Source organism: Athene cunicularia, assembly GCF_003259725.1.
Source record: "Athene cunicularia isolate RWA chromosome 6 unlocalized genomic scaffold, athCun1 chr6_part1, whole genome shotgun sequence".
Classification (NCBI taxonomy): Eukaryota; Metazoa; Chordata; class Aves; order Strigiformes; family Strigidae; genus Athene; species Athene cunicularia.
Genome location: NW_020799105.1, coordinates 18436448 through 18459254, shown reverse-complemented (window position 1 = coordinate 18459254; position 22807 = coordinate 18436448). Strand labels below are relative to the sequence as shown.

The 22807-nt window shown below is 37.2% G+C and overlaps 1 protein-coding gene across 2 annotated transcripts in view; it reads right to left on the bottom strand.

Annotated features, from left to right (window-relative positions):
* Positions 1 to 260: 260 nt before the first annotated feature.
* The window catches only part of ATRNL1 (attractin like 1), a 518966-nt gene continuing 496419 nt past the window's right edge, over positions 261 to 22807 (bottom strand). For both annotated transcript variants that reach the window (XM_026851052.1, XM_026851053.1), the window contains one exon: positions 261 to 4081. In XM_026851052.1, the coding sequence (XP_026706853.1) occupies positions 3957 to 4081 (125 nt within the window). In that variant the 3' untranslated portion in view covers positions 261 to 3956. The remainder of the gene's footprint in view (positions 4082 to 22807) is intronic.

Below are 22807 nucleotides of genomic sequence, written 5' to 3'. Positions count from 1 at the left end.
ATTATTTGCTATAAGCACCTAAAATAGCCTTAGGTACTCCATACTTTAGAGATAATCTGAATTATCTATCAATAAACTACAGCTTTTTAGGTAATGCTACATCTTTGAGACTGAAAAAGTAGAATTAACATTCAATTTTCCCCAGTAATGTCAAGCATTCTGGACAGGACGACTTTGCTTAAAAAAAAAGAGAGGGATTGTTAATTACCTTTAACAGAGACTTTTCCTTTATTGTCAAGAAACCTTTCAGGTGTTTTAAAAAAAAATGGTAATGAAATTAGATACATGATGATTTTATAATTTAGATGAATATTATGAAAGTTATTATGCATAAAGACTGAACATCTGTTAAAGTGATCCCAAACTAAAATTCTTACCATCAGGATTCCAGCTCTCTACATTAGATTATTTAGAAAATAATTATTGCTGCAGGTTTTACACGTAGCAAATTCCAAGTCCCAACCTGAACTTGTCCAAATGTTTTTGATTTGGGAAGATGAGAAGGGGCTCTAACTATAAAGAGAGCAGTCAGCTATGAAAATTTTCAGATCAGATTAATCTGAAAGTTGCTAATTAATGGTATCTTCATGCCTTGACATATCTTGAATTTGGCCTTGTTTTAAGATATATTTTTAATAGTGGCAACATACAGATAACCTTTTATTTTTTTTGTATAGGTAAACTAGCATTTCATTACATTTCATAGGAATGTAATGAATGGAAACAAGTATTCTAAGGTGTTACTTATATGTGCACAAAATTGATTTTAGTAGTTTCAAGACTTTATATAAATATACAAGTACAGAAAGGAAGTGAAGTAGTGAACTCATGCTACCATGGACGGTCTATCTCATATTCTGAACAGAAATTCATAGCTGCTGATTTTCCCTCAGCAGAATCCGAGGACTGAGGGGGTGGAGGTGGAATCCTGACAATCAGAACTTCACTGAGGCTAACTTTCCAGAACAGCACTTACTCAATTATTTTTCATTTAACATAAATCACATTAGGGGTAAAACAGGCCACTCAACATTTTCTGACTCTAAGAAAGACTTCAAAAGTTAAATCAGAGAACAGGATTTTTAAAAAATTGGCTTTTCTGGAAGCAGTCATAATGTGACAGTTGATAAAAGATCTCATCTGGTGTACAGTGGTCATTATTAACAAGTTTGCACTTGACAAAAATGAACAAAATGTAGTTATCAGAAATATGCTATTTTTATACCTTTCAAATAGAAAGCTGTAACAGATATTCTGAAACTTTGGTTTGAAATGTGTTGGCAAACTTCTGGTATTGAATTGTGGCCCTCATATAAGTATTTTTATTTATTTTATTATTATATGACTTTACTAATTTGCATGCAGTTAGGGACCCTGGGAGGAGAAAGATACTTTAGAAAAAACATTCTCAGAGTGAATGAAAATGCTGAATGATCCCAAGACAAACATGCTTTTCTTGTACAATAAAATAACATTTTTAACTGTTAACACAATAAAATGGTCGATAGCTATTTGCCCATCTTCAATGTTGCAATAAAATATTTTAAAACCTTTAAAACTCATACCTGCTTTTCAAGAATCTGTCAAACTCCAGCCGAGATACAGCGGAATGTCATTCCTTATGAGTGAATACAGTCAAAACTGTTCTACAAGACTACATGGTCTTTCTGTGTACAGGGTTTCCAGTACATTCACAAAACACACACTGTATATTTCTTATGTGAAATGTTTAGGCTGAGGATAGTACAGAGTTTGGAATATAATCCAGACAAGTGGTTCTTTCCTTTTCATAAGTGTATGCATTACATAAACCAGTTCCATCGGTTTATATTCATTTGAACAGATGAATTTTAAAAGTGACAGAAAGGGTTGTTTCCAAAAGACCATTTTTTTCACTATGTTAAGTAGCACTGATTGAAAGTTCCCAACAGAAGCTTTAAAAAGGAATTTTTAAAGTTTTAAGAGATAAGAGGTCAGAATAGGCAATAAAAGTCACAAGATTGTGATGGCATTATTTTAGGATAATAATCTTATTTTAAGATATGAAAATACTAAAACAATCATGCCAGCATAAGAAATAATTATACCATAATTCATAAGTGCATTATTTATCAAAACAATAGAGCTGTCATGGTTAGATGCAACCTAATATTCCTGTATAAGATATAACTACATACTGTACAATCGTTCCTTTTTATAGTTATTTTTACATTTAGTCCTCATCCAAATTAAGCTGAGTAGTTCTATGTATGAATGGCATTACGAAATAAACACAACTCACAACAGCGTTTTATTACCGCTACTGCACCACCATGGCATGCAAGTAACTATGTAGTCAACTATAAACAGTAAAATGTCATCATCTTCCTGAAATAAAAAGAACATGAAAAATACAGATATAGTAGTAAACATCAATTATCTTTTTATATCTTTCATATTTACCAAAAATCTATCATTACATGAGGCATTTATACCTCTGTATCACTCTCCTGTACTAGTATGGTGGCAAGTTCGGAGTTGAGAAACTATACTTTCAACAAGCTTGTACAAAACTACAGCTTCATATTATACTGCTGTCAACGTGTAATGTGTAAATGAGAATATGACACGTCTACTACCTACCCCTTAGCGTTCTCTTACTCTTTTGTATATTCATGAATTTTGAGTAAATAAAAAGACTGAGGGGCATTAAAGCTGTTTGTTAGGTTATCTGTTATGGTGACTGAGCCCCCAAAAGACTAATGTCCTAAAGAAAGGAAACTATTTCATCTGGGTTTTGTTGCTGAGTACTGACTGTGTGAGGTTCCATATTGGATGCTGGATTTGAGAACCACTGTTGGAAGCAACTTGGATTTGTAATTTTGTTGTTGTTGTTATGCAGGGTAATTCCTTAACTGGTGTGAAAGTGAGAATGAGATTAAATTCTGCAGCTGGGAGGAAAAAAACCTTCCATACTTTATTTAAAAAAGAGTTAAAGTGCTGACTGGGATCCATTTCTTCTGCTTGGAGGTCAGGACAATACATAGATACTAGCAAACTTCCATACTGAAATGGGAGCAGGTAGAATAACAGCAAGTTAAACTCTCCTTAGATTTGCAATCTTGGAGACCCTCTTTGAAAAAAATCAAACTTTATTGCAGAAGAAGCTTTTCCATGCTCATTTAATTTCGCTAATCAGTTAGCTGGCATGGAGGACCCACATGCACTCCTTGTAAAATATATTTTTCAGAATTCAGAATAGACTCTTAGATACAGAAACATGAAAGCCCACCCATCAGTCTGCTGCAGCCCAGATCATATTTCTGAGGCTTTTGCAAGGGAAAAAAAAAAAAAAATCATGAAATGCTCAAATCAAGTTTTTTAATGGCATTATCTTTCAAATATTACATGTGGTGTTCTCAGGTTATACCTATGCTAAATTCAAAAGCTGCCTATCTCTTTTGGGCAATGATAAAAGAACACCTAAATCCAAATGATCCTCTTTAGTTCCTGCTTACTGGAAAGAAATATTAATGCTGATTACAAGGAAAGAACTGTACAATTCTCATTGTTACATTAAGCTATACAAAAAAGTCCTTTAGTTGCCCAAAATTTGCTTAGTTTTCAATTATACAATTTCCTTCTACATTACAAAACAATGTACAGTTTTTCCTAGTTCTGTTCAAGAATTTTCCCTGCTCTGATATGTTCAGGATTAAGAGTACTAGGTATTTTATTTCGTATTTTGTTGATATCAGGATCCACTCTTTTTATTAAAGCTCATCAAACATACTCATACGTACCGTAAGTTTGTTCTGCTTTGGGGTATAGTAGGCTGTGTGACTATAACAGAGCACAGTATCTCACGTATTCATTCATAGATTTGCCTCCATAAAAACTGAGGCTGTAGTATAGCTTTCAATGGAAGCCATTTAAAAAGAAAACATTACAGAATATACAATTGTAGTTTTTGAATCTCAGACACAAGTTCCTTGACGTGTTGAAAGATGATGTTTTCGATTTCTGACTCCTGAACTCTTATCTTTACAGTCCGCAGGCTTCTGTTGTGAAATGTCTATCAGTGCACTTGCAATTGCAAGACCTGTAAGATAAATAAAGGAAAAACAAAATTTAATGCCCAGCTTCCCTGAGAAGAGTTCCAGAGCAGTGTAATGGTTCCTTTCATGCCAAGTTTTTGTACTTTCCCAGAAATGATCAGTTTTATTTCAGAGTTAGATAACAAGTTCTCACTTTCTAAGATGCTACCTGGTAACAGTGAAGAAACAGGAAGAAAAAAATGCAGTTAAGACACTAAACTGGAAATCAGGAGAACTGATGGTTTGCTGAAAATCAGAAAATAAAAGAGAAATGGAGACCACAGTTGAGATAGAATTGCATCCTTGAATATTTCCCTTTGTAATACATATGTCTCCCTAATTTGGGAATAACAAGAGGATTATCCAAGGAAAGCATGGATTGGTGAACAGTGAAACATGACAGTGTTGGCCTGGATAAATGTTGTAAACTCACCAAAACTCTTTTTCTCTGATTCTGGTTATGTTGTTGATATTTCATGACCTGCTATAATCTTAACAGGGTATTACAGAGGGCATGGACAGGCACGCTTAGGAAATGAGTAGTTTAGGAATCTACTCTTCCATTTGCTTGTTACTGCATACTTGCAAAATTACTGACTTCTGATGAAATGCTGTGATTGACAACACACTTAATACATGGTAGCTCTGAATTTTTAAATTCACACAGGCGCTACTGCAATGGAATGGATTAGGAGTATTCACATCCTTTGTATGTTTTACTGCACCAGAGCTGCAATAAAACTATGACACTTACACCTGCAAAAGCACATCTACATTCCCATAATGTAGGTAAAGATGGTGCTGGTTCTCCATACTGCCCAATACATTTCAATCTCTAACCACTAACAGTACTGCTCCACAAGGAAACCTTCAAAAATACTTTTCACCATGTTTAACGGGCAGTCTCTATTTTTCAAGTCAGGCCAATATCAAAGTCCATTTATCTACTACAGAATCCAATTTTGCAATATTTTTCATGCATTTCCTCATCTCACACTCATCTACTAAGAAACTGCGAAAAATATTTTTCACTTACAAGTTGTTTCTACAGGCTTCTTCCTTAGTACATGATATACTGTCAGATTCGGTTCAGGTTTCCAGCATCCTGAAAAAATGCTACTGCACACTGTAACACTACCTTTCTTCACAAAAATGTTGCAAGAATTAATAAATGTGCATACAGCTTTTTGAGAATGCATGGCACTATACTGTAAAACGCTAAGTACAATTATCATTGCTACATTTCAGGATATGTAAGAGTCGAGATTAATTAAGTCATTTTTCTCACATACACATCTATTTCCTGGCATGAGCTAGTGATGCCTTAAATTGGACTTTGATAAATTAAATTTCTGAAATCTTTGAGGCACCTTTAAAGTATCAGCACTATCTGGTATTAGCAAATTCAGGGATAAAACCTAAATAACAATTTAATGGTTGCTTACATGTGATCCTGTCTTTAATAGCTAGTCTTAGGGAATATGCTAAATGGAAAGAACATTATTAGGAAAATAGCTTTTCCATTTTTTATAAGACATTTAAAAATAAACTTGGATGTATGATGCTAACTTCACTTTACATAACAATTAACAAAAAGGAAGAACTATTTGCTTCAAATCTAATGCTGCACACTCGGATATATTGGCAATGTTGTTAGAGTTCCATTAAAATCGGGTCACTACAGAAGATCATTTTTCAAAATGTCACACAAATCATCTGATGAAATTCATTTATTATGTTCTCTACGCCCAGCATAGTTCCTTGTTATCAAAGCAATACAATTAACTGGGGGAACAATTCATTATTTCAGACTGGCAGTCTAAAGGAATTTCATTTACCAAGTCAAGCTGATGCACAGACACTGCAAGCAAACAGAATTTACATCAAAATACAACAGAAGATTTGATAAAAATGCTGTGGCTTACATATTCATTAAAAGGAAAAAAAAAAACAAACAACATTCCCTTTATTTTACAGGTGTTGTATGTAAACAACAAATGTGAATACATTTATAGTCATTAAAGTTGAAACTGTAAATCGTATAGTGCTCTATATCTGTTACCTCAGTTCACAAGTTATTACATTTACCTGTCTTCCCTTAATGCTGCCATTTACCTACCATCCAAACTGGTATTATCGAAACCAGTACATGGTCTCTGGTTGCTTCTGACTCTTGAGTAAGGTGGCAGAAAGGAAGAGTGGAGTCAGTGAGCATCCCACATGGAGAATCAATGGGTCACCTCTAATAGTCTGATTTCTGGAAACTCAAGCCTAGCTGAAGAACCAGACCTATTTTTAAGTTTAGTTTGTTTTTCTGCTAAATGTTATAGAAATAACCTGACCTAGTTTTATGCAGCTAAAACAACCTCTAGCTTGTTTTAAGGGTATGTATGGGAAGATCATTAAGAAGTGAGCCCAGTCAAATACATAAGTGGAAAGTATATTTTTGTAAGTGATAATTGCATCCACAATGAGAAAAATACCAGAGAAAGCAATATGAACTTGGTTATCTTTAGCAGAACTATTGTCTTTCCTAATGGAAGTTAAATGGTAATAGTTTATTCTCAGGAAGTAAGTGTCTAATCATAAAATTACTGGTGTGTGAATTTTTTGTCTTCTTTTTTTTTTTTTTTTTTTTTTTTTACAGGAATAAAATACAGCACATCAAATGAAATTGCCTTGATAAGTGCATTCCCGATTTATATACAAACAGCACTTTAATTCTGCATTTGAACAAAAGCATCTGAAAAAGTCATTCATTTTGAGATGCTCTCCTCCCAGTCTCTGTAAAAACAGGCAGTACTATATATTTTAATTTCACAGCAAAACAGCTTCATTAGGCGTGAAAGGTTAATTGCAGGTTTAAGTGCAGTTCAGGGAACAATGCACGGGTCTGTAGTGAATAGCACAGTCTGCTACAGGAAGGCTGAGTGCTATAAACTGTTTGCCCTGCTGAAATGTTTTACTACCTCATTTACTAACTGTCTTCTTTTACTGCTTGTATTTGTAGTTCTTCTAAACCTTTAATAGCTACAGTTTTATTTCACTGTAATCAGATTTAAATGGAAATACCCATGCTGGGATGTTTAAACATTTTTCCTCTGATTGTATACAGCTACATTTGAACTGATGTAAGACTACGCTATCTCTCAAAGTAGGAAAAAAACCTCACATTGAAAAAGTTGGTCTTACATGATGGTGTGCATATTTAAAACCTTTTTTCCTCCTCGTTCATTTTAATGAGAAATGCATTGAGTTCTGACTATCCCCTTTGTTAAAAGTAAGGAAACAAAGAATGACCTCAGATTCATGGTTAGGCAGGTAACTGAAAATGTTTTTTTCAATTTAAATATTAATTATTCAGAGATAACATTTGGATAGATGTCTTCATTTGATTAAATTATACACATTTTCATTGCTACACAGAATCAGAACATTCAGTAAGCTGAAGACAATAAAATAACTACAACTCAGGTAGATCAATTAGATTTGTTTGACATTTTAACCGAAATTATAGTCATTGCTTAAGGTGACCTTAAGCAATGAAAATAAAAAGACAGCTGCCATACAGAGACTTAAACAGAAAAGACTGGGTAAACACTATACTATTAAAGTAACAGCTTCACCCTTCAGCGCCCAGCAGCCTTTGTTACTTCCATTTGTTGATTCTTTAACAACATGTTACCGTACATGCTCACCTAATAGTGGAGAGAGTCCTTTTATCATAAAGGATCTGTTATTTGAAGTCCAATGACCACGAGTATCTGTACAAATGGATCTAAGCAGTTTGAAGACATACTGAGTAAGTGATGACAATTGCAGACTCTTGTGCCACATGAAGATGACCATAGCACACAGTGAAGACAACTGCAGGCTCATCAATAAAACTACCAGTAATTATGTAGGGAATTTTAAGGAGTTATTTCATTTATCATTAATTCAAGTCTATGAAGAACTGTTTTGTAAATACACAACATACACTGTGTGTATAAATGATATTTATATACAAAATTACCTTAATAATAATGCAGTTTTATATTATCAATTTCTTAATTCGATAAAGCAGATCATATTCACCTTTATGGATGCATACCAGGACTACATACATTTATTCTTCATAGGAAATATTTATGACAGCTATAGTGTTCATAATGGCAGAGGAACATAACCGTCAACAAGGTTGTTACTAGGCAAGTGTTTCTGAGTGCCCATTGAAAAAGTTCTCTCACTTTCTATGTGACATTGTGTTAGGAATGCTCTTATTCAGTTTAGATGTTTGTTAAATTTTTCATTGTTCTATGGTACTTCCTATACTTTTCCTGCTTTCTCAACCAAACTTTCTCTGAGTGGACTAACTCATAATTAATTTTCACGACTAAAATGGCCAGAATGTAATTTGTGATACACACTCGTGTGCTATAGATCAAGTCGTGTCAGGACATACACAAAAGGCACATAAAATGGAACCAGAACAAAATTTGGGATTCAAAGGAACGGTCCAAGAAGATGAGACCCTCTATAGTCAGAGAGAAGCCTCACTTTCACAATCGGGGACTTCAAGCACCCTAATATCTGTTGGAGGGACAACACAGAGGACATAAGCTATCCAGGAGGTTCCTGGACTGCACTGATGATAACTTCCTTCTCCCAGTGATGGAGGAGCCACTGAGGAGAGGTGCTATGCTGAACCTTGTTCTCACCAACAAGGAGGGGCTGGTGGGGAAGGTGAAGCTCCAGGGCAGCCTTGGCTGCAGTGACCAGGAAATGGTGGAGTTCAAGATCCTTCAGGCAGCGAGGAGGGCACACAGCAAGCTCGCTGCCCTGAATTTCAGGAGAGAAGACTTTGGCCTCTTCAGGGATCTGCTTGGCAGAGCACCATGGGATAAAGTTCTGGAGGCAAGAGGGGCCCAAGAAAGTTGGTTAATATCCAAGTGGATCACCTCCTTCAAGCTCATCCCAACAAAGAGGAAAGTCAGATGAAAACACCAGGAGGACTGCATGGATGAACAAGGAGTTCCTGGACAAGCTCAAACCCCAAAAGGAAGCCTACAGAGGGTGGAAGCAAGGACAGATATCCTGGGAGGAGTACAGACAAAGTATCTGAACAGCTGGGATCAGGTTAGGAGGGCTAAAGCCCTGATGGAATTAAATCTGGCCAGGGATGTCGAGGACAACGAGAAGAGCTCCTACAGGTACATTGGTGATAAAAGAAAGACTAGGGAAAAAGTGGGCCCTCTCTGGAAGGAAATGGGAGACCTGGTTACCCAGGATATGGAGAAGGCTGAGGTACTCAACAACTTCTTTGCCTCAGTCTTCACCATCAAGTGCTCCAGCCACACCGCCCCAGTCGCAGAAGGCAAAGGCAGGGACTGGGGGAATGAAGAAACACTCACTGTAGAAGATCAGGTTTGAGACTATCTAAGGAACCTGAAAGTGCTCCAAGTCCATGGGACCTGATGAGATGTATCCGTGGGTCCTGAGGGAACGGGCAGGTGAAGTCGCTGAGCCACTATCGATCATATTTGAGAAGCAGTGGCAGTTCAGTGAAGTCTCACTGACTGGAAAAGGGGAAACATAACCCTTGTTGAAGAGAAGGCTCTGGGGGGAATCTTCTAGTGGCCACAGTACTTAAAGGGGCTACAGGAAAGATTGGGTGGGATTCTTCATCAGGGAGTGTAGGGATAGAATGAGACATAATGGGTTTAAACTGAAAGAGGGCAGATTTAGATTAGATATTAGGAACAAATTCTTCCCTGTGAGGGTGGTGAGGCCCTGGCACAGGTTGCCCAGAGAAGTTGTGGATGCCCCCTCCCTGGAAGGGTTCAAGGCCAGGCTGGACGGGGCTTTGCATGGCAGTGGAGTTGGAACTAGATGATCTTTAAGGTCCCTTCCAACCCAAACCATTCTATGATTCTGGGATCCACAAAACCTCCTAACCATGTATAGCTGACTCAAGTGCTTACTTTCCAGGATTAAAATTAAGAGTCAAATGAAGTTCAAGACTGTACATTGCTAGAGCAACCACTGTATCTCACAACCTAACTAAGTTCATTTCAAAGTCACAAAAGAGATAAATCTTTCCTTCGTGTGTATCTGAGGGTCCCAATCTGGCAGGTGTGCCTAGACAATATCCAGAGATCACAGATTTAAGCCACAGAGAAAAACAATCATAAGCAACTGCCAAGAAGAATATGTATCTTCATAACCTGTCATATTGAATGTTTTTTTTATTTGAATTAGATTTTTTTTTTTTAAGACAGACTGACAGCACCTCAAAATCACAGTCTTTTTATGGTCTTCTCTTCCTGTTTGGTACATGATGTGTATTTTAAGTTGACACCTCTCTTACTATGAGAAAGATACATTAAACAAACTGAACTAACTAGGAAATTACTTTGGGTAAGTATCTCCATTTTTTTCAGTGATAATTTTTACTAGATGGGAAGACAGCCAAGAGTCCAGGAGGTATGTTTTCCTTTTCTTATGCATATAACTTAATTAAATAAGTAAAATATGAGACAGAGCTTAAACCATAACAATAATAAACTAAATAATGATAGTGTGGAATTAAATAGCCACACACTAGTAGAGAGGAGACGTCATGCTCCACTGTATTATACCCTTGGTATTTAGTAATAACAGGTATCAATAAGGGGTTAAGAAATTCCTATTCCCAGAATAGACTTATAAATTACTTGCTGTCAACTTGTGGGAAATGCAGACTATACAATACAGGATCTTTTACAAAATGTTCAGCCTTTCCTAATTTTTCTCATTTTGAAAAGGAAATGGCCCTACACATTTGTATGAAATATTTGTGCTCCAAGGGGCCGGTAGTGATTTTTTTCTTTTATATGGTCAGGCAGTTTCTCCTGCCCTTTCAGTGTGAGATACCTGTGGTTTAGTCTGTGATCCAGGTCTGTACAACATCTGGTGCCTTTAAACTATCCAGCCTGCCAGTGGCTGAGAGACAGCCTGAGCTGTTTGGTCTCTGCTGTGGACGGGCAGGGATTGAGTATGCACTTTGGGATAGTTCTTGTCTGCTCAGCAGGGCAAATGAACATTGTATTGATGACCGGGACCTAGTGAGGAATTAGAGACATTATGGGATTGGTGAAATCTAATGTTGATTGACTGAAGATTTTTTTCTCCCATCCTTTTCTCAACTCAAGCCATCCCAGAACACAAGAATCACAAAATCACAGAATCATTTAGGTAGGAAAAGACCCGTAAGTTTATGGACTCCAATCGCTAACCTAACACTGCCAAGCCCACCACTAAACTATGTCCTAAGCACCACATTTACATGTCTTTTACAGACCTCCAGGGATGGTGACTCAACCACTTTGGGCAGCCTGCTCCACTGCCTGATAACTACTTTGGTGAAGAAATTTTTCCCAATATCCAATCTAAACCTCCCCTGGCACAAATTGAGGCCATTTCCCATCGTCCTATCGATTGTTACTTGGGAAAAGAGACGGACATCCACCTCGCTACAATCTCCTTTTAGATGGTTGTAGAGAGTGATAAGGTCTCCTCTTAGTCTCCTTTTCTCCACGCTAACCAACCCCAGTTCTCTCAGCTGCTCCTTCACTGATTACTTTTAAAAGGAGCTAATAGGAGATTATTGCATTTAGCTGGACTGTATCATCTGTATTTTCAGACCTGTACACCAACCCAACCTGTGCACCCTGCCCAGGAAAGGCAGTGCAGATGGAAGCAGAAATGCACTGTCTTAACAAGTGGAAGAGGAAGACTGAGATAATGGCTGACCTGAGCCGGGAGAGGACCTCTCATCTGAACCTGCATAAGACATGACAGGCAGGGAATGCTAAGTCATGGTGAGTCTTGAATATGAATAATGATATTTGAAGCAATAGAAAAAGGGAGTGCATGAAGCTACTAGAAATTATTTCTGTGATTAAAAAAAAAAAAAAAAAAAAAAAAAAAAGGTAAAGAAGAAGATCTGAAATAAACATGGTTAAGACAGTAGTTGTTCAGTGTGGCAGAAATTCAGAAGTAGGCTGCAAAGATCCTGGGCAAGGGGTTTTGTTTTGGTGATGCAGAGAGAAGATGGTGTTTTGGAGAGGCTGCAGCAACAGAATTGAGCAAGACTATGCACACTGGTGGTGAGGAAGCAAAGGAATGACAAAGATTACTTGGGCAAGACTAGAGGGACAGCAAGGGTAATAGTGTCCTTAACATAGACTCAAGGGAAAACCATGGAATACAAACAAATATGAAGAAATTTAAAACATTGTGGGAATGAAAAATAAACTATGTAAAGCTGGTCTGTAACCTAACCTGTTGGTGAAGGGTAATCCAAAACCAGGTGTATGGAATACATACTTCCATTAAAGTCAAATACGTGTATTTTCTATTAAAAAAAAAAAAAAAAGGAAGAAGCTGAACTACAGATACTTTCCCAAGATCTCTGACACCTTGCTTTGTCAGAAAATCTTTAATTTTTAATAGTAATGCATGCCTTAAGCTATGATGGTTAAAAAACATTACTAGGTAGATTATCTATTTCTTGGACCCTATTCCTTGGGGATCCCTGGTAAAGCTTGTGACAGATTTATCCAGTGATGTTAAGAATATGACTGACTCCAAAAATTTAAAAAAATAATAAAAAAAGATTTGTGGTTGACTGCTGAGTCGGAAGACAAAACTTTCTTCTCAAACACTCTTATTGACTCACTTCAGATATTACAATAGGCCTGGGAAATCGTTACATTTTGACTAGTTTAGAAATATCTCCTAAAGCTGCATTACTTATCCGTACTAAACTTCAATTATTAAAGCAGGCATCACATTTAGCCAGAAAATATATTAATATCACAGAAAAGCAGAGCTAAGAGAATTAAAGCATCTTGATGTTTTTATCTAAGAACTTTTACTTTGGTAGTAGTTACAGACACGTGATCTATTGTTAGACCATTATTTTATTCCATTATTGTAATTTTTGGACCTTGGTCCGCAAATAGTAATTACAGAAATCTGATAATGCCCCTAACTGTTCCATTGTCTTTTTCAACATGGCGTATTTTGTACAAAATGATGGCAGATTTTTGTGTGCAATTTTTCTCCCCCTTTTACATTAAAAAATAAGCAACCAGTATTTACTGCATGAAAAATTATGCATGTGATCAGACTTTCTCTACCCTGCATTTCTTCAATGTAAATTGTGGAGACTCAAACAGGTGTATCAGTAGCAAAAGATGTTTACATTATTAGGGGAAAAAAAGCAAATTTATAGGTTACATAACATTTTCAGAAAGCTATCAATCAAGTGCATGAATTGCAAATCACCTGTAATCCACAAAATTATATTTTATGTTTTTAGCAAATCAAGGTCTTTGTTTTATAACTGATAGCTATTAAAAACACCTAAAAAGGAATAATCTTCTTAGAATATGTACAAACCTCATGCAGATTAATTCCTTGATGCTCTCCCACTGCATATTACACATCATGTGTTAAAATGCAAGTAATTACACAGGTTTCAAAATGGACAGTAATATTTGAAACATTTGGATTTCTTTTGCACAAACTATTACATTTTCAGTTTGATTACATCTCCTTCCCAGTGAATCATTTATCCATGTTATGAAAAACATCTCTATTCTTGTGATGTTGTGCAGCCGTTTAATTTGTTTTCAAGAAAATCACTATAAACTAATTTGCTACTCTGCAAGAATTTGGTGAGATGCATTAATCATGCCAGAATCTAATTTGGTCTTGTAAACCTATTTCTGTAGAAGAGAAAAAAATCTACTTGGAGTACCGAAGAAGCACTCTTTTCACTTATTTTTAGCAATACCTGGGTTAATACAAACAAAATTATAATTGGTTTTGTTTACAAGTCAGTATCACAGCTGTGACCCAGTTGGGGTTAGTTTATGAACCTCTCCATAGTAATTAGACACATTTGTGTTGCAAAAGCCTCCTCCAAACCAGTACACTTGAGGTTATTTGTACAGCATTATTTTACTCTTTGTCTCTATCTTCAGTAATCTCCCTTTACTGGGATTGTGCATACCAATGGGAGAAAAATGATGATAGGAAAAAATGGTGAGCTTGAGTTACAACATTTTTAAAAGCTTTTTACCCTAATCCGTTCATGCAGTTGGCCTTTTTAGCACTGAGATGAAAGCTAAAGCCTTACTAAACATCGTGAGTAGCATCAACACCTGGGATTTATCATTTGTAGAAACAGAGTGTGCTCAACCCTCCACTTGCACAACTGTCGAACAACTGCTGAACTATCTTTTAATGTAATTAAGTAGTCAGAGTATCTGCACACGTGTGTGTGTGTGCATATACGTGTATGAGTATGTGTAAAACAGAAGGTTTGAACACGACTGAGCAATCGGGAGAACAGTCAGAAGGTGAGGAGGCAGAGGCATCACCAGGGTTTGCTGCCCTCCAGAGGGGCCTTACTTGCAGGGAGTGATTTAAAGCAGGTCTCTTCCTGTCTGTAGAGGAAATCTGGGGTGATTAACCTCACCAGGTGAAATTCAGTTTTTGTGAATACCTCCCTAATATTCCATCTGGGTCCTAACGTATATTGTCAAGATTTGCAGCTTTACTACACTTCTTCTCAAGACAAAACACACAACCTTAAAGACAATAGGTTCAAGGGCCCAAGAGGGGCCAATTCTGCCCCTGACCAGAGATAAAACAATTCTACTTACATTATCATCTACTTCTAAGGAAAAAGATTAGAGCAATAACCCTCAAAGATGCTGTTTCTAACTCTTGCACCTTTATTTTACCGGTGCTGATCTTTTTTTCTGATGTCAAAAATTTTATTTAAACCATGAAGTGACGAATATGTTCATACAAACAAATTATTATAGTTCACCAGAAACTAAATAGGATTGCAGCTTAATCAGAAGTAGGCATGATACTTGCAGTGCTTTCCCATAATGTATTTTCACTCATAAGTTTTGTTTTCCAAGGTTGATGAAGCACTGGACTTGTTTTCCATTTCCAACATACCACTGTAATATATCATCGCTCTAACCACTATTTGGCTTGTAATTTGGTTCTGGCCAAATAACAATGCCAGTTTTTCAGTATTCTGCTGATTTCCACAATTAGATATTCAGTACATCCCCAGCTACATAGCCAGCAGTCACTCTGACAAAACTAATGATCTTGGGAGTGTAACACAGAATTAAGTCAACAAGACAGAAACCGTGCCCAGAATTCTGAGCCATATTTTTAAATATTACTAAAGTGACAACTTCAGGGTCCTCAGGATCACTAATGTAAGGGTATTTATAATGTCAGTACCTATTAATACCTGAGAATAAGGGAGAAGAAAAAAAACCAACCAACCAAACAAACAAAAAACCACCACAAAACACAAATGCTATCAATATTAGGGTGACTCCAACAGCTTATACAGAACATTGATTTTTATTAATTCTAGCAGAAAAGCTTGGTAAAAGGTTGAAAAGCTCAAACCATTAAAACCACAAAGTTTTTATACAAATGGCCCTACCAGAATCCTGGTCAGAACTGAAAGAGAATAATTCTGAATTGAATTCCAGTATATACAGGAAAGCTATAGAGCTACTCATTTATTCTTTACTGAATCTTCTATATTACACTGAACACACTATATATTATAACTTTAATGGGCAAAATGACACACACAGACCTGGTTATTGTAAAAATGTATGAAATTGGGGTTCCATTTCAAACACTGCATGTTCATTATTGATTACATACACTTGGTCCTGAAAAGTCAATATAGATAAATATCAGTAAAATTATAGTAGCAGAGCACCATTTCTGTTTGTGTGACATATGCAGGTAGAGCAAATGCCTGAAACTGCAGATAATAATACTATGACTGTGTATCATTGAAAATATATTATGTGCCCTAAGCACGCTTCCTGGTTTGGAGAGCTAAAACCAGAAAACTGACAGTAGATAGTCATAGCTTGTTTCCTAGCTTTATGTTTACTCACACTCCAACAAGTAGCACTCGGTCTCATTTATCAGTTCCATTAAAAAAAAAAAACCTGAAAGAACTATTCTGGTACAAAGATTACCAAACTGTAACTTCTACCATTTAAAACACTCCTCTAGATGCCCCTTTGCATCTAAAGGATGTAACCGCAAAAACCTGAGAAAGATCCTCCTGACATACTAAATTCAGGCTCAGTGTTTCTCCTCTCAGGAACAACAATCACAAGAGATACAGGAGCTGTGAAATAGTCCTCTCTTGGGATCAGATTTGGTATAAATCTCAGCCTGATTTGCATACCACCTTTTTATACAGCAAAGTAAAAATCTCTCACTCGTTTCCCATTGAACAGGACTCCTGCCACTAAATGGATATGAAAGTGTAAGGCAGAAACCAAGTGAAAGATACAGTCCAGAAATTCTCATAAGTCCTTTTCCCAAGAATTTCAGCTCCCAGAAGATGAAAATGAAAATCAGCCTCCAGACAGTGAAGACTTACTGCAGCAGCGCTCCCTCATCACTAGTCATGGCACTAAGAAATGGCAGAAATGAAACCAGAGAGAAGATGATGTGGTGAGAGATAAACTCTGCTTGGAGCTTTCCAGCGTCAGGATGGTTCTCTGAGACAACAGGCAAAATTCAGAGCATTTCTGTGCATTGTTCTTCACAATATTTTCATTAAAAACTGATGTGCTGTATGAAACGCCATGCTGGCTTTGTATTTCCAGGATGTGATTAGGAGCTAGTTTTCATTGACGTATTTTCAAGAACTTTTTACTATGTGATGAACGAGAAACAAACCTTCAGCAGGACGTTAGAATTCCCTCACTGCAATTCTGCTAAATCTCCCATCTGTTTTTCAAAAGCAGAAATTATGTTGAGTCTTCTATTTTCTATTTAACTGCTGACCTTTTCCCTCTCTATTTTTTCCCATATGCTTTCTGATCACATGTGGAAAACTTAGCTTCAGTTCTCTCATTTCCTGATTTTCTATATTCCAATTATACTTTAATGGCTATACATACAGTGATGATGATACAAGAGTGTGTTGTGAATGAAATCTGTTTTGTATGATCCCAGCTTCTGAGAACTGCTACAAGTTGAGTTGCTTTCTTCCGTAGCCTCTGAAGTGCCTTCTATAATAATATAATAAACCCTGAATCTGTTCTTCCCTCTGCAATGCAACCCAGCATTCTGCTTCCCATAATGCCGCTACATTAAGTTTTGCAACTATAAATAATTATCCTAAGTTATAAAGCTCAAATATAAAACTTTAAAGCAATACCATTAGACACCATACACTTGAGACTCTGAAGCAGCCATAAGCAAACATTGATTTTCATAAAGAACAAAAAAGAAGGTGATAATGAAAAGCATCGTTCCTGCTTAGGATTAGTTCATCAAAAGCTTGCTGCAAGCTTGGGTGCAAAGAATGGAAACAGTACGTAATCAGTGGCAAACTGAACCTTGTTTCAAACAGGTGGGACACCATGTTTTATGATCTCTATCTTAAAAGGTGAGGGGGGAAAAACACCAGTTGTGGGAATGGGATTTGACAGCGTGTGAGGTTCAGAAAGAGAAGGTATTATCCCCAAAAGGGGAAGTGTCAGAGATGAGAGGGAATTATCTAAATTCTGTAAGGCTTGTGTTCAGATGTGTGAACTCGTGTGTTGATTTTTGTTTGTTCTGTCTTGTCTGGACAAGGATCCAATATAATGACAGTGCATTATTTAGGATTCCTGGCTTTTTCCTACAATGTTTTTCATTCCCTTCCTTCCAAATAGTCCTCCATTTTCCATTCTTATTTTTGTTTCTTGTTCTATTAAGCTCGATTCCCCACACTATTTAACTGCCTTTACAAAGTACTTATTGTTCTCTACCTAGACTTCCAGTAATCAGAAATTCTCTTTGTGAATCTGATGTTAATTACTAAGACTACTCTAATTTCCTTCTGCATTCGTTCATCTCTTTGGATTGTACTAGTGTGAGAAGGTGGTGGTATGGCAGGTTTTAAAAGCTGCTAACATCTTAATAATCATTTATATTATTTGTCTGTCTCCTGACTTCTCATTTTAGTGGGCACTTCTTTTCCAAGAAAAATACACACATCCACTATTTACAAAGATAAAAATAACTGTTCACATTTGAACTATGAGCTAATTATTTCTTTAAGAGCGATGAAGTAGATTGTGAATAATCTAAATACAGCTAGCCTTTTTCATTATTTGAGTCCCACATATGCTTTAAGAACAATATTTATATTCAAGATTTTAAAAGCTGTGTGCTAACCAGTGCACATTTGTAATGTAACTTTTCATCTTTGATGTGTTTAACTGTACTTTCACTACTCATGCTGCAAAAAGGACAGGAATGTGTTTTAGTGACTGGGATGGCCTCAAGGAGACAGCTATCCTTAACGACAATGTGGGATGTGCATGAAGGTGCTGAAGGTCCACAGAGGCTCAGGCAATGTGGTTTGAGTACTCTTCAGCTCCACTGAGATGGATTTCAAGGGGAAAGAAGTAGGGAATTAGGGCCAGGAGGCACTTGCAGGAACAAGCAGCCTTTAGGGTGAGGTACCTCATTGCTGGGCTCTGCTGAAGCTTCTTCATATGCTCAGTAATTTAGACAATTGGGTGCTTCATCTAGGATGAAGTCACGATGCAGTCTTTACATTTCATCATTCATTCCTACTCTGACTTTGTATTTACTGGGGTAAAATCAACCTATTGCCCTGAAACTTTCCTCTTCTGGTCCATACCAGCAGTTGGATTGGGTCCAGACAATGAGAATTGTTTAGTGAAAAAAATGTTTAACTATATATGAGTCTGATAAGAGATCTAAAGCTCAGTAGGAGAAATCTGGCCCCCAAAATTGGAGGCCTGACTTAAACATTTTCACACATGCTTTTTTTTTCAAAAAAACCTAGCATTTTCAGGTCATATTTTAGAGTTTTCATTTACAAAAATCAATGTCTACTGACCTTTCCAAAGTGGCTTAAATATGAAGACAAGGGATGTGTCCAGGGAGGAAAAATACTATTAGAATACTGAGCCTGTTATCTCCAAAGTGCTACACACAAATTAACTAATGCATGCTAATACAGTGATTAGGTAGTTTGCCTAGGTTTAGTGCAATGACTGTTTCCTAATGCCATCATTCAATGAGAGGTGGTTTGGTATCACACTGAAGCCAGGACAGCTCTTCTCGAAGCATAATGAGTTTAACATTTGTGTATTCCCCACTCAAAATAATGTAAGTCTGTTTAGAGTACTCTGATTATTTGCAAAAGACAACTACTTTTGGAGAAACATTTTGAAATCAAGATACGCTTTGAGTTACTGAAAGATTGCCATACTAGGCAGAACGATAATGGATTATTGTTGGCTAGGTGGGATGAGGATGGAGCTACAGACATTTCACCTGGGATGACTACTGTGTTCTGCATAAATTTCATAGGTGTTGACCCCTCACAGCATCTTCTCAGGAGCGAAGAGCTCAGAAAGTACTTAGAGGAAAGTGCTATCCCCTCTGTGGGGCTGTCCCTTCCCTACTCCTTTGGGAAAAAAAAGAAACAGACCAAACAGACTGTCTGTGGGCTTCCCAAAGGACCACACTCCATGGACGGCTGCATGGCATGTACAATCCCAGCGTCTGTAGGCTAGATTAGGTACCTGTTTGTACATCTCTCAATGTAATGAGGTCTCAAACCACAGTCAGGCCTCTGAAAGCCTCAAGAATATAATTAAAAATAACAAGGATTAGTAATAAATAGAAATGAAACTGCTAACATCACAGGTATCCATGAAGCTTTGGAATGACCACAAGCAAGCTGGCACAATATCACTGGTGCGATATATACTGAAACAGCTTGGAAAAAGAAATCTGGAAAAAAACCCAGAATGAATATAATGAATGAGCCTCTATTCCACATATAAAAGTGTTTCTGATACTGACAAAAGAAGGTACAATATTTATCATTCTAGGATCGCAGGGGACAAAACAACAATATTAAATCATGAGAGGTTTTATTTGTGAATTGGCATTGTTTTCTGTCCCTTGTGTTACCAGAATGATAAATGCTTTCCTTTGTGTAGGAAAGAAAAGGGTTGATACTGGCTGTGCATTCTGTATATTCACGCTACAATTTTTTGAGGCTTGGTCAAATCCTCATAAGTACCAATGTTTACATTAAAGGTGCTAATAAGCATTTTGGGGTGGTTGTTTGTTCTTTTTCCCCTTCCACAGTTTTATTTGAGAGTCTCCTTCATATTTTATTTTCTAGGGCAGAGGAAACAAGATTCAGTTATCAGAGCTCTTAGGATAACTGGTGGGAATATTGCAGAAGCACAATGTGATCAAAGCGGATGGAAAAGCAATCCCCAAACGACTAAGGGCAAAACTGCAGAAGTCCCAGAGTTACAGAAAGAGCTGATGTGTGTGAGACATATTAAACACTTGCATTTGAATTTTTAATATTGAAAACAAATGTCACAGCATTTTCATGAAGAATCCATTAGTCTTGAATGCAGTTCGTCTGCTACACTTTGCTGTGGATTATACCTTTTACTTTATATCCATCTTTAACTCCTGCTGAACATTCTAGCAGTTGTAATGTCCGATAAGACATTTTTTCACATTTTTTTTGTTTTCAAAAGCTTGAACAGAGCACTCCAGTAATCACACGAGAGTTAACATACTTTGTTGTCAATATTTTCAAATGCAAGCAATACCTTCTGGTTTGCAGGATGAATATGGTGCATCTCTGTGCCATCTAATGTGACTCAGCTTTGAGAGCTTCAGGGCTTGGCTCTGCCTTCATTGCCCTGAGTACACATGGCTGAATTTTTTTAGACAGTAAATACTGAACATGTGAATAAATATATAACTAGTAATCTGATTTCCAAAGATATATAAGCATGACCCCAATAAAGTATTATTTTATAATGGTATAATTCTGTGCATGCTCTGAGTGCTGGGGAAAAATTCCTAGAACACAGCCAATTTTATCACACATATTTCAATTGCTAGGTTAGATGCACTTAAGAATAATATTTAAAATGACACAGAAATGTATTCTATGTATGTTATGTATTACAGCATACATGGATAGAATGTCTCTTCAAAATAGCATGAGGGGTTTTCATTTTCTTTTTCAGTGCCGTTGCTATTAGTGCTACTCAAGACATCTTCCTGTAACCTCTATCAGCCCCAGTCAGGGATACGGGTCCCACTGTGTTGGGTGTAACGTATGAGCACTGCACTAAAGTTCTCACAATATAAACAATTTTTCATTGTGCTTAAATGTTTATGTTAAAAGAAACATATCCACAGACCTCCTTAACCCACAGACTTTTAAAATCAGACCAAACATGGAAATTCAGCTAGACTTCTCTTTTATCCAATAATCTACTGAGCAATAAAAGTTCTGCAAATCACTATCAGCTCTCAGTTACAGTGTGTAGTTCAGAGGCTTCAAATTACATTACTGACATCCTGTTACAGCTACTACTAAGTAGACCTTTGTAAATAGCCATATTAATGATGTACAAGAGAGAACACAATCTACCTCACTCCTGCCTATCTACGTTGGCCTTGCAGTTCTAACACAAGTAAAAAAATACTATTTTACATTTAAAAATGTCAATATAAATGCTGCATAGATCTATGGACAAAACAGGCTGGGCAATGGATGTATTGAGAGCAGCCCTGTGGAGAAGGTCTTGGGAGTGTTAGTGGATGGAAAGCTGACTGACCCAACAACGTGCGATTGCAGCCCAGAAAGCCAACCAAATCTTGGGCTGCATCAAGAGAACTGTGATCAGCAGGTCGAGGGAGGGGGTTCTCTCCCTCTACTCTGCTCTCATGAGACCCCACCCAGAGTGCTTTGCCCTGTTCTGGGTGCCCCAACATAACATAAGGACATGGACCTCCTCGAGTGGGTCCAGAGAAGGCCACAAAGATGATCAGGGGCTGGAGCACCTTATGGGGACAGGCTGGGAGAGCTGGGGGTGTTCAGCCTGGAGAGGAGAAGGCTCCAGGGAGATCTTAGAGCAGCCTCCCAGTACATAAATGGGCTACAGGAAAGATGGTCTGGGACTCTTCATCGGGGAGTGTAGGACAGAACGAGAGGCAATAGCTTTAAACTGAAAGGGGGTAAAATTAGATTAGATATTAGGAAGAATTAATTCCTCCCTGTGAGGGGGATGAGGCCCTGGCACAGGTTGCCCAGAGAAGCTGTGGCTGCCCCCTCCCTGGGAGGGTTCAAGGCCAGGTTGGACGGGGCTTTGGGCAACCTAGGCTGGTGGAAGGTGTCCCTGCCCCTGACAGGGGGTTGGGAACTAGATGACTTTAAGGTCCCTTCCAACACAAACCATTGTATGATTCTATTATTAAGCAACTCTTTTTTTTAGAGAACTGGACTAATTTATTTTGAAAACTAATAAATGAACAAGCTACAAAATTTAATTACTTGTATAGTTAATTTTAAGATTGGTATGAATGAATTTTACTGAAAAATAGTTTATACTTACAGTGAAGCATAGAATATGTAGGCAAAAAAAGATCTGTAGTTTTGAACAGATTTAAGATCGGCACAAAAATTCCAGGAAACTTTGAGGACCTATGCAAACAGTTTTGTGTAGAAAATCACACACACACAACTTAGAATGAAAAGTCAAGGAGCTTGCAGATTTTGATAGATTTCAGCCTGGATGTGTCAAAAAATAAGCCCTGACACTGGCAGGCAG